This window comes from Apostichopus japonicus, chromosome 14, assembly GCF_037975245.1.
Source record: "Apostichopus japonicus isolate 1M-3 chromosome 14, ASM3797524v1, whole genome shotgun sequence".
Taxonomy (NCBI): Eukaryota; Metazoa; Echinodermata; class Holothuroidea; order Aspidochirotida; family Stichopodidae; genus Apostichopus; species Apostichopus japonicus.
In genome coordinates this window covers 14229558-14243295 of record NC_092574.1, presented here as the reverse complement: position 1 = coordinate 14243295, position 13738 = coordinate 14229558, and the positions used below count along the sequence as shown (strand labels likewise).

At 32.6% G+C, this 13738-nt stretch overlaps 1 protein-coding gene across 3 annotated transcripts in view; it reads right to left on the bottom strand.

The window, feature by feature from the left end:
- Positions 1 to 312: 312 nt before the first annotated feature.
- The window catches only part of LOC139980386 (uncharacterized), a 32251-nt gene continuing 18825 nt past the window's right edge, over positions 313 to 13738 (bottom strand). For 2 of the 3 annotated variants that reach the window (XM_071992024.1, XM_071992025.1), the window contains exons 13-20: positions 12842 to 12989; positions 11953 to 12115; positions 10886 to 10983; positions 9998 to 10244; positions 9212 to 9289; positions 8266 to 8306; positions 6846 to 7098; positions 313 to 5491 (exon numbers count right to left, since the gene is read on the bottom strand). In XM_071992024.1, the coding sequence (XP_071848125.1) occupies positions 5082 to 5491; positions 6846 to 7098; positions 8266 to 8306; positions 9212 to 9289; positions 9998 to 10244; positions 10886 to 10983; positions 11953 to 12115; positions 12842 to 12989 (1438 nt within the window). In that variant the 3' untranslated portion in view covers positions 313 to 5081. The remainder of the gene's footprint in view (positions 5492 to 6845; positions 7099 to 8265; positions 8307 to 9211; positions 9290 to 9997; positions 10245 to 10885; positions 10984 to 11952; positions 12116 to 12841; positions 12990 to 13738) is intronic. The other variant, XM_071992026.1, reaches the window with a different exon arrangement.

The window sequence follows — 13738 nt, the reverse complement described above, 5'->3', positions numbered from 1 at the left end:
TTTCTTGTTTTGAAATGAGTTGCAAGAAGAATATTAAAGTGAGGTGAAACTGTAGTAAGGGAGGGCACTGGGAAATATTTTGGCCAATATGTGATGTTCTGGTGCTATGTACAACATTACATTTCTAGAGAGGGAACATTGTGGGAACTATCTGACAGGTGTAATTCTTTAGTTACATACCATTCGAGAATCGAAAATCATGAGGGCGAGAGGTAGAGAAGGGTGAGGTTGAGGAGGGGATAATAAGGGAGAGCAGTCATTGTATTTAGGCAGTACAACTTAGGTTACAAAAAAATTAATGGAGACTTTGAATTTCATGTTACAAGTTTATTTGCCACATGCAAACAAATTATCCAAAAAGCAACATTACCTGTTATCAGAAAATAAGTAAATAATGATAATAAATAGATACAAAGAACTACTCTTAACATGACAAAACTTTACACTTTTGAAAAACAATAAAAAGAAAAGAGAAATAAGTAAAATATTTCATAGGTGGTTTCACATGCAATACAAGCCACATCTCTTTCTGAGAGCGATAGATAGATAGATTAACAAACCTTTGGTAAAGCTGATGAGTGATTTAAAGACTATGAACTTTGACAAGGTCAAACATCAATCTCCTAGCATCCAGTTAGACACGGTTCATTCCATGACATTCAGCATAGATGGTAGGCAATGTGAACTCTAAGCTATTTATGAATGTAAGTGGACCACTAAACTAATATCCATCAAATTTTTCTTCTTCCCTACCTGAAAAAAAAAACAAATCAATTTGATTTTTTTTTTTCTTATACCTTGTTGGTCAATCCAAGTATTAAACCTTACAATCAAATGAGTCCATCAAACGTTAAACGTTAAATGATTATAGTATTTTAAGACTTTTCACCTGTTTTTTAACCAAACCTAAACTTTTTTTGCATTTTTACCAAACTTAAGTTTCAAAACCAATACGAAGAATCTACATAGCATCTCAAAAAATCATAAATGTTTTAAGTTTTGTGTTACTTTTTGGGGGGAGGGGGTGGGGATTTGAAGTGTTTTGGGATATGTAACAAAAGCTGAAGCAATAACATACTAACAGAATTAATGAAATACATGTTGAATAAAATGAGGTTATTATTGAAAAGCTTACTAAACCCATTCATCAAATGAATTACAACATGCTGATGAGTAATTATAAACCATATTAACAAACTATATTACAAAAAAAAAAAAGAAAAAGAAAATCTAAATAAAACACTATCATCTTCTTTGTTTTTCAACTACATTAATTGTTCATGTACTCTTCCCTCTTTCCATTCTACTTTATCCAAGGCAGAGCAGTGAAGTAACACAATGATTCTTCATTGGTATAAACATAATGAAGTTTGAACTAGTTATCTTCTTTGTACTGCCATCTTTCATTCTGTTTTTGTGTGTGCAGAAAACAACATTCATAAAAACACAGCATCATTGGCAGTCATGTTTAAGGTGATACTCACACTGAGGTATAGAACTTGCCAATACAAAGATTGGTATCTATTTCTAATGTTTCAGGAATGACACCAGCTTCCTTAACCTCTCGGTATTACACAAGCTCTTTAAGCCCCCCCTCCCCCCCAAATAAGAAAACTCTCCACAACTCAGAAATATTCTAATATGTCTACTTAGGATGTGTGGATGCCCAAAACTAACAAAACATAGTTCCATTAATATATTTTTTTGGAAAATCAATCAAATGTACCAATAACTTTTAAACACACCACTTTGAGAATTTCTCAAATAAAAATAAAAAGCTGCCATGTTCAGCTGCATAATAATTGTCACTTTACTACAATATTCATAAGATTTAATTTGAAAACAGATAGCAAGAAGATGTGAGAAAAGGTAAATACACACTCACACACATAAAAGTTGCAATAGTAATCACAGAACTACACACTGTAGATACCAACCTAGACAACCCACAATTTTCCCTTGAAAAGGTTAAGTTTAAATTTACTTAGCACTGTATCATAAAACTGTTACTAAAGCAAGACGGTGGAATTAGTTACCACTTACAAAGAAATTGAAGACAATGTAGGACTTGATATGTAATTAAGAACAATCATTTTGCTTTGTTAAAAAGAAAAATGGCATGACCCAAATAATTTTATTATCAATCAAACCTTCTGATCATTAAAAAGGAAAATGTAGTGTAAATTAATTACACCACTGCTTATAAATCATTTTGAGATTAAAATGATACACTGCTCACTGCTATATTAATTCTAAAGAATCACAAAGGAACATCTCTTCCTTAATTAAGATTAAGGCACTTTTAATGAAAAGTTCATAAAAGAAAGAAATAACAGAAAACTAGAATAGACATAAACAAACATTACCCCATTAACGATTTCACTCTTTTTTTAGCTTCTCTAAAACACAAACCAGCGTTTATCTAAACTTGGAATCTTTATCACATGAAAGTGCATTTTGGGGGAAAACACTGTTTTCACCCTGATTTCTAAGGTATACAGTTACATTCCATACCAGTCACCTAAAATGAATACCATCCACATGCACTATCCAATCCTGATTTAAATTTAAAGGACTAATTTTCTTACAGAACTGACATAAATTTAGTTATTCCCATAACCACATGAAATTATTGAGACAGTGGGATTCATTCACACACTTTTTTAAATAATTTAATTAATCTTTGCTAATATCATCAACCATTTTGTTGGAAACTATGAAGAACAAAATGGTCAACTTCTTATTGCTTGTTACTCTCATGTTTTATTTTGTTTTTCTTTTATTTGTTTTATCATTTTTACTTTAATCTCTTGTCTTTTTTAACGTTTAGTGCGAGCATTTGGAAATATTTACTTCAAAGCTTAACCGCCACTTAGAGCAAAGAAACAACAAAACATTGAACTTCATTATTGTAAAAGCTAATTAAACTTGTTAATCAATTAATAGATAAACAAATATGGAAGAACTGAACTACTGTATATAAGTATTGTATATATCAATATGGAAATCTCCCAATTATGCTGAAGTTTGAACTGTATAGAACTAAGTTAACAGGAAACCCTAACAAATCATTTGTGGGTATAGGGCCCCCAAAACATCTACAAATTTTTAAACACCCTTGAACGGGTTGAGAAGGACTAAAAGTTCAATTAGGAAAGTTGACAAAAAGGTGATGCCTGACAAATGGATATACCTTAGGTAAAATTCCAAAAGCGAGTACTTAGTAACTTTCATGCAGAGGTGAAAAATATATCTAATTATTCCCATACGTTTCCTAATTTAGAACAAAGGTATTATGATATATATATATATATATATATCTTCTTTAGCACCAAAAATATAGATTTCCTAAATTAGTATAAAAAAATTATACATAATTCAGAATTTTCTGGATGGATTACTTTTTCAGTTGTAATTTTTTTTTTAGTTCATTTCTAAATGAACATTCAAATGATGTACTTAAGTTCTTACCCTAAGTACAAGGTATTTGACAAAAGCAGAAAAATGAACAGGAAAGCAAAATAACAAATGTCTTACAGACATATCAAATCTTAAATGTTATAGTCAAGAACAGAAAACTAAACAGAAATAGAAAAACAACAAATCTATAAAAACATATTGCATCCAAACTTATCAAACACGACTCAATAAAGTTACCCACAAATTTCATTTGTATCTTGTTTTCTTCTACATTTTTTAGTATTTTTTAAAAATATTTAAACTCATACCAACCAGTGATACACATGTGCACACTAACATAAACAGACATTTCTGCTTTTAGTATCTCATACTCATAAAATTAAACTTACAAGGCCAAAGGAAAGGAAACTGGCAACAAATGATGTCAAACTGACCACAAATAATGAACAATATCATGTCTTTTCTTTTTAAAAAAAAAAATGAAATTAATTTCTGTTGCAATACTTTAGATTAGCAACCAAATTACTTTTCTTGCTCATTACAATGGAAAGGCAAAAAAAATTCAACTTATTATTGAGAGGGGTACATACATAAATTTGAATGCCTTTTTTATTCCTTTTATACCTTCAATATTTGTTAAATAATCATGAGAAACCACATCAGTGTTTTTCAAAATATTCTTCTAAATCAAAGTAAAGTACTTCTTTCTTACTTGGTGTTTGCAAATAACTTTGCATCCTAAATTTCATAGAATTCTTCTACAAAATGAAGTGGATACTACACTTGTTATCTAAAACGTTCTCCCTTTTTCATTACATCACTCACTCTCCTTTAGTGATTCTTTTCGACTATTATCAATCCTAAGATACTTGACCTCTCTTGATGTGTTCTTTTTGCAATAAAAGATAACATCTCCATGTTTTTTTTTAAATTACAAGAAATCACTTTATAAAGCCTTCATGTTCTGCTCTTCATTGTTACCACAAAGTTTTTTTTCAATTATCTATCTTATGATTTGTTAGATACCACAAAAAATACCACAACCAATAAATCCTTGTTTTGAGAATATTGCATGGTATCATCTGTGTCCATCTGTTAGATGTACAGTCTGGAGTTATTTCCTCATATCATCCATTCAACAGCTATGCTGCAAAATCAGACTGCTCTTGTCTTCCTTAAAGAAGACAAACTACAAGGTACAACTTCTAAATCTTCTCTTAGAGAGGTAGACATGCCTGCATTACCCAGTTTCAAAGTCTTAATTATGGTTCATAAATTAAACTGTTAACAAGAATAAACATTTATGACTTCCATCTCAAAGTTTTTTACAATATCTGATATCTGTACCTCTTTAAACAGAAGCATTTAATAGAACAGTTAAGAAAGTTATAGAGTAATGAATTTACTTGTATTAAACTAAACTAAAAAATGTCTTTCTTTTCTTATTGATCAATGACAAAACTACAAACTCTGTGATTAAGACTAAATTTATATCACTGCTTTGTCTTTTAGACAGTAACAAGAAAATAAAAACTATATAAAAGCATATGAAGTATTGGCAAGAAACATAGAACTTCAAAAGAAAGTTTAATATGCAAAATGAAATATTTAAACGAAACATTGAGGCACAAAGTTTGTTAAAGTTGATGGTGAGAGCGTTCTTATGATGACGTATACATAGAAGCTGGAGCCAGTCCATGCACTGATGGAGTCATTAGAGGGCCTCCTTGATGAACAAGGTGCTGCTGTTGAGGCATTTGAGATATATGAAGGGGTGAGTTGTTGGCGAGCAAAGTGACTTGAGAGTTTGATTGGATGTTTACTGGATTCATCTTGCCAGGATTGGCGTATGGAATTTGTGCCTGCCACTGTGACACATTTGGGACTACATAGGGAGCCATACTAGGTACCTGGTTAATGGCCCCAGGAGGTTGTTGGTAAATGACATGGGGGCCTGAAGGATGCAAAGATGCTTGAATGGGGTGTATAGATGGACTAGATGAGTGACTTGATAGAGCTGACTGATGCTGGTATTGGACGTCAGTGAACTGCTGAGAGCTTGCTTCTTGTCCTAGTAAGGATTAAGACAGGAAGGGAATACATAAGCATGCCTGTGACTTTAAAACCTTTGTAAATACATAGTGTGTAATAACATTATCCATGAACAGATCACAGTTTTGCACAAATTTCACCTCTTCGGTATCAAACTTAAAGCAGCATTTTGGCTTTGGATTGTAATGTGTATCACTTTGAGAGAGCCAGGTAACATTTTCACATGATTCAGAATGCCATTTCAGTTTCAGCTGATATTTGCTCACAAATCAAGTGACAACAGAGCCATTCTCAATGAAACAGCATAAATTATTTGCATAATTTAAAAAGAAGGAGATGTGCAGCATAGTTGTGTTGATAAGCAATAGTTGGTAAGAGCAAACGAAAGTAGAAAAAGCAGCTTAAGTAAAACGATCGTTATCATGTTATTGTAAGCAATTCTATATGACTCCTTTATAAGGCCTAACCAAACAAGAAACTTTGCCATCACAGATTTGAAAAACAAACTTGACCAGGTATTGGACCACAAAACATAATAACAGATATAAACCAGACAGGATGATCACCTTCCCCCAATGATTACTTTAATATCATATATCAAATCCTTTTTTAGGGATTTTCATATAAGATGTTCACCATTTCATGGGATGTTCACCACTTGGTGGGATGTTGCATGTATAAATGTACCTAGCCATAAAGTTGTAATAAGGCACATTTTTAACACTAGTAATGTATGACACGTCAATGTGAAAGTTTAGATATCATCATTTCTTGGTTACAACCTTTCACTTCTGACAGACTTTTGGTTCCCACACTCTTTAAGGAGTGCAGTGTGTCTAACCTTGCCAACTCGTGATGTCATTCCTACATGGTTTTCACCCTCAATTGGTGTAAATCCTGTTAAACCGCACAGTGGACAATCCACCATTTACAAATATATGATGTCCAAGCTACAGTTCAAGCAATTTCAGGAATGGGCATTTTTGGCGTCTAATGGCATTTGACCTCTACCAACACAATATCCTTCTTATACTTCATTCATTCATTAATTTCATTTCATACTTATTATGGAAAATCAACCTGTCAAGCATGAAGTTTGCAAATGTTAGCCATATTGGTACTAATGTTCAAAGCTAGGGCATCCCAAACATACAAATGCACCTCGAACTGGTTACAAATTATGCCAACTCGTCATTTTCTGGTTCGCCAAAACAGTAAAAAATGTGATTTTGAAAATGTTGGCAAAATCTCCAGCCAGGAATACACAGTAAGTTTGCTACTGAGTAACATATTACAGCATGCTTCAATGGCACAAGGTTAATATTGTCTTTCAAATAGTTCAGGAAAATAAGTTGTTAGAAATGCTGTGTCACCTGTACTTATCAGCCTATCATCTCCCTCATCTGCTTCCTCTGATATACTGCTGCTTGCCGTCACCTGATTCTCCACCATTAACTGACCTGTATCTTGAGATGTCATCATGGGCTGCATATGACCCATGCTGTTATGTACTACTGGCATTGTGCTGAACATTGTTACAGGATGGTGACCTGGTATTTGGGCATAGGTTGGTGGTACTGCTGTGGTCTGCTGTTGATATTGTATCATACATAGTCTACGCTGGTACTGCAGACAAAAACGAATGGAAAACCTTATTGAGCGACCAAAGATAAGTTAAATAAATACTATGGTTTTTTAAATCTTTATCCAACATTTGATATACTCATATTTCGAATAGATTTCCCCAAAATTGGGAAGTCAAGCATGATTCAAATGTTGGATGACTATAAAATTTGTCTGTGTGAGGTAACATGGTTATGTTCTACATATGAATAGTGATTGTAGGCCCTGCACTAAGTTTGTAAGAACTATATTAAGTTTGATATGTTATTTTCTTTTAAAACCAATGCTGGCTTTCCAGATTACATTTCGACACCCCTTTTTTTTCCCGTCAGAAAAGAACTTTTAAAGCAGCTGAGGTGATAAGTCAGAGCTGCTAACCTTTGGAAATACTTTTCAGTATTTTCAAACCTCAAGACCTGTATATTTTCTACAAAACCTGTATTATTCCTGCAAAACCTGCATTTGACACAATACATGTAAACTGATTCAGTCAATGTAGTATACATTTATCTAGAACACAGACCAATTAAGTCAGCACCTCAGAAGCAACACAAGCAGAAAACAAAAATGTTTATAGATTCAACACGATTCAAATAAATTTGTCAAAGACAGGTGGTGTTGGATGTGACATATAGATACTCTGTTGCTTGACTCAAGTTTAGAGAAACTTTTTACATTTTGTGTTACTAGAATTTACAGACCATGGATAACAAACATTTGGGCCTGGAATGAGGAAGTGTTGTTTAACATTCTTCAAAGAATTGGGAAGTTCAAGAAAGACACGAGACAGTCATTGATTTGCTGGTTTGAGAGATGACTTTCACCTCAAATAATAACACAACTAATGTTTAAATTAAATAAAATTTAGACAATACTTTGTACATAAATCCTCACTATTCATCAATCTTAACCTTGGTATTCTAATTAGTGTATTTCAATATAACCCACACAAGGATGTAGTTTGAAAGTTTTCTTACATACTCCACCCAACTTGTAACATCTGAAAAGCTCTGCTGCATTTATAAGTATGGCACTATTAGCTTACAAAGCAAGTCAAATGATAGTTTATGATTAACGAATCCCATATTAATTAATGGTAACTTTGCTCATCCATGTTGTTAATGTTAATCCATGTTATGTGATATTTCACAGAATAGAATCAGTGCCCACCTCAACACCAATATTGTAAAAGTACCGCAATGTTGAAACATCTGTGGGAAGAAAAGAAATTTGTGAAAGAAATATTAAAAGATACCTGAAGTTTTATTGCTCTAAAACCAGTTCTTTTGTTAATACATTTTAATAAAAAAAAAATTCCAGTTGTTTTAACTTATTTAGCCTATGAATATTCATATCCATTACTGAAGCAAACTAAACTATTTTGAAATTTTCCAAATTGCTTCGAAAGCTTTTAATACTATTAAGAAAAGAGCTCTGTGCATGAAGGAATGTAAGAACAAATGAAGGAAGGAAGGAACCAATGAACAAACAAATGAACTAATGAGTGAGAGACCGAATAAGCAAACAAATGCAGAAACGAATGAACTTCCTTTGGTCCAATAAAAACCCATCTTGGAGGGCATATTTTAGTGTCATAAATTATTTTGAGTAATGCTTTTTAATTTGATCTATGTTTCTGTTCCATCAATTGAAACATTCTTTACCTCTGTACTACCATCTTTAAGTAGATAAGCTTATTTTTGCTTATTTTTTAAGCTTATTTTTGTATGAAGTAAGGAGTGTTAGCTCAGTGGTTAACTAACGCCGGTGCCTTTCAATCATAAGGTCCCCGGTTCGAGTCACTCCCAGATTAATGTATGTTGTCAAGTTACAGAGTTGTTGACAATTGACAATTCATAATCATGGATGTTAAATATGAATGTAAGAGACTGACTTTGGTCAGCTTGCGGCTTTGATAAGCCAATGAGGCTTCTTCGCGAGTTCCTGCTTCCAGGAGGATCTAAAATACACACATTACAGCTACTGACTGCAATGATTGAGTACACACATAAGACCAATTTCACTGGAAAGTTAAGTCCTTATGTATGTTAACATGACATTCTGACCATAGGATAATTCTCACAAATCAATGCCAAAAAAAAAAAATTATATTTACCTGAGGGTAGATCTGTTCCATTAGGATCTTGTGATATATCAGCTGCAGGGTTGATGGGACCAATAAGATTGTCTGACACTAAAGCAAAGAAATATCAAACAAATGGAAAATGGTAATTACTCACAATCTATTTATACATAAAGATACCACAAATTTATCCAAAATTGTATTCATTTTATAAAAACTGTTGTTAAAGCTTTATACAATGTGAAGAAGGAAGCAAGTTTATTCCTGATCAGTAGTTTAGAAAATGCTGTGAAGAAGCAGAACATTAAATCTTAAAGGTTAAAGTGATTGCCGTATGTCTCTTTTGTACAGGTTTTTATTATTTACATCTATTATGTGGTAAGGGCGAGTAATGTTGACTGATACATCACTATCATTAAAATATACAAATACAAGCACACAACAAAAGACTTGCTGATTAACATTAAAATTATAAATTACATCAAAATTATGAAAGATATGTTGACATACATATTTCTGTTGCAGAATTTGAAATGTAGCCCCTTTCCATCCCTGAAACTTTGAAAGTGTGACCATAACCAATGCCACACAGCTGCTGTTTTTAAGGATTCATCCATGATTAATCCCTCTTCATCTCTTTCCTCCACCACCCACCACCACCCATCATCATCTCAAAATTTTACATCAAAACTGCCTTCCCATCTCGCATACAGCTATTGCAAAGGTTTTTTCCTCTGCACTCCTCTTATCTTAGTAAAACTAATGCTGGGACATTGAAATTGCTCTAAAAATGCAACTTTGAAACTGAAATGAACAAACCTGGTATTAGCATTGGATAAAATGGAAGTCCAACACTAACAGATGGTGAAACTGTAGAGGATGAATAAACTGTTTGAGGAGAGGCTGTTTGAGGAGATGGACCACTTGATGAAGTGATCTGGTATCCAGTACTTGAGGTTACAATAGATGAAGGAATGGCCCAGGAATTAGGAGGAACTTGACTTGAATCAGAACACATGGTAACCATTTGATTCATATCTATCTCTCCTCCTCCACCTCCTCCTCCCTAAAGAAAGTTGTATAAGCAAAGAGAGAAAAATATTGATGACATTTCCAGCAACTTGATGACACTATATATATATCTATACATGTATTTGTATGCATATATATATATGATAATAATATGATAATAATCAGCATTTATTTTTACGATGCTTAAACGACCACAAATGTGGGAGAAACCCGCAAGGGCTTATGGATTACAACTTACACGTCGGGTGGCTTCAAATTCAACATTTTTAACTCAATTTAGAATGTTTTCAATTTAGATAGTCATTTCAGATGGGAAAGTGGTAGATTATTCTTGGATGAAAACCCACATTACTATGACCCGGTCGGATTTCGAACCCAGAACCTCATGATTGCTAAGCCTCATTGCTTCAAATGCCACCCCCTTTATCCACTCGGCCATAGGTATGATATTTATATTTATATATATATATATACATATATATACACATGTAAATATATAAGTAACAGACACAAAAATATATAATCAAGAAAGCTATAAACAAATCAATAAATCAAAGCTAAGTCAATTAATCAATTAATAAATAAAATATTACATTAAACAATCATTTTAAATGAATTTAAGAATTTATCTTGTCAAAATAATATTTCAAGCAAGCAAAAAATATTAAATTTTACCTTAGAAGGGACCGTGTAATGCACCTCGGAATCTACAGGTGTATTACCTTCAATATTTATATGTTGCATTTGAGTGGTTAAAACCCTTTCTTCCATCTCTGCAATTCATAAAGGAAGGAAGATAAACAAACTTTGCAATGAATACATCTGATGGACATGAATCTTTGCAATATACTTGTACAGTCAAAAACAGAGGAATTTCTGAAAGGCACAGTGACATAAGTAAATCAATGGAAATTTGGAAGTAGAGTTGATACCTGTACATATTACAAGGTGTCATTTTGCAGCATAACATTAGAATAACAACTATAAAATAAATATTTAATTAGATAAAAATGTTCTCTATGTCTGACAAATTCTTTGAAGCCAAAGAAAAAATATCTGCTGCCAAAAGATTCACCCTCATTTTTGAGCGAGAGGTTAGTGAGCTCAAATTTCTTCATTGGTTCAATTTTAATCGTGCTTTAAAACTTGCTGAAGTCACTAGTTGCTCGTGTCTGTACAACTCCTTAGTAAACTAGTCCATTAACACTATGTACATAAAACAATGCAAAGAGCTCTGAAAGTGAAAGGTTAAGGCTTTTAAAAAATGCTGAGAATCAAATTTTCAACAATTGAACAAAGGTGAAATATTTTGTCCACTAGCAAATATGGAAGAAAGGTCAGAAGGATGTATATGAAGCATATGTACAGTATTTCTAAACAATATACAATGGTTAATATAGATAAAAATTTTATAATTACATTCATTTAAATAGCTAGGGTAATGGTTTTTAAATTAAGTATTATTTATATGTGCAACCTCAATTGATCTCCACTTTGTATAAAAGGAATGATAAATTCCCAAATAACCTGACAATGTCCACAAATGTTGACAATTAACTGAATACAACGACTCAGAAGCCTATAAATCACATACATTTGAAGCAGCTTTGCTTTAAAAATTATATTACCCAATATGGAAATTACCATTGTCACTGTGAAGATTGTTTATCGGAGATGGTGTCCCAGCTATCTTGGGTATGTAGTATTTTAATTAACTTAATTAATTTAAAAATTATAATTACCATTATGGAAATTACCATTGTCTCTCTGAGGATGGTTTATGGGAGATGGTGTCCCAGGGTGTTGATTTGTGGGTGACACACTGCTTCGACCACTATGATCAGGTCGGTAGCGACTCCAAAATGAAGCACGTTGGGTCGACTCACCTGGACCATTACTACCACTCTTGAAATGAAAAAAAAGAAGATTAAAATTTAAGTATTGAAACTCCAGTCTGAATCAAACAAAACAAATTTTCTTTGTTATTCTATGGTGATAGTTGCTCTGTAGCTTAACAACAGGTTTTAGTCTTTGGGTATGATGTCTTCACACATTAAACAGAGATTCTACTAGTACTGTTACTCATGCTGTTGTACTCATACTCATACCAAGGGAAATTATACATGTAATGGTACTCATGCTATTGTATTCGTATTAATGGAAATTCTACTAGTAATGGTACTCATGCTGTTGTACTCATACCAAGGGAAATTATACTTGTAATGGAACTGATGCTGTTGTACTCATACCAAGGGAAATTATACTTGTAATGTACTCATGCTGTTGTACTCATACCAAGGGAAATTATACTTGTAATGGTACTCATGCTGTTGTACTCATACTCATACCAATGAAAATTATACTTATAATGATACTCATGCTGTAGTACTCATACTAAAACCAATGGAAATTCTACTTGTACTAGTACTCATGCTGCTGTACTCATACTCATACCAAGGGAAATTCTATTTGCACTGGTACTCATGTTGTTGTACTCATACCAAGGAAAATACTACTTGTAATGCTGCTGTACTCATACTCATACCAAGGAAAATTCTACTTGCACTGGTACTCATGTTGTTGTACTCATACCATAAATATGTTGGATGATACAATGGTCTGTGTACTCACGGGTAGAGACGGAAAAGACATCTGGTCCCTTTCAGCAAGTTCAATATACCTCAGGGCTTCTTGAAATTCTTGATTTTCTAACTCATTGTCTTGAGAGTCATCCATGTTAGGGTTATTATTTCTGTGATAGTCATACCCTTTCCCTCTCCTGCAGTAAATATTAAAGCAGAAAATAGTCTATACAGTTTATTACAACAGACAACAATATAGAACTCAATTGAATCTCTAGATAAAAAACAGCAAACGACAAAGGAGAAAATATTGTACAGGATATCTTCCATGAACTAATGATTCTATTATAAAGCAATGTAAAGAGTTTTACAATATAATTTGTTTTATGACACATTTGTTAAAACATTTTTGCATGGAATTGATAAACATTTCATCATAAACCATCATACAAATTCATTACCAAGACTACTCAAGTTTTATTTCAAAAGATAAAGAAAAGAAAAATTTTAATTTTCCTATATGCTTTGAGAATGTGTTTCATAAAATAATAATGTGCAACAACTTTTCCAGCATCAAATGATATCCTAGAAATAACCAGTTTCTAATCGACATTGAATCTGCTGAATAAACTGTAGGTGTCTTTTCTTAATCACTGAAATCTTTCCGACAGTAACGATAAAAAACGTTTGAAGCAACACGTGATGAACTATTTAAATTAGTTTACAAATATATACAATAACATCCATTAATGTTTTTCTTTACAGGTTTATTCAAATTGTAATTTGCATCAAAAACAAAAATGATCATTTTGTGTTTAATAAAATAATAATGGGCAACAACTTTTTCAGCATCAAATGATATTCTAGAAATAACCAGTTTCTAATTTACATTTAATCTGGAGAATAAAATATAGGTGTCTTTTCTTAATCATTGAAATGTTTCGAC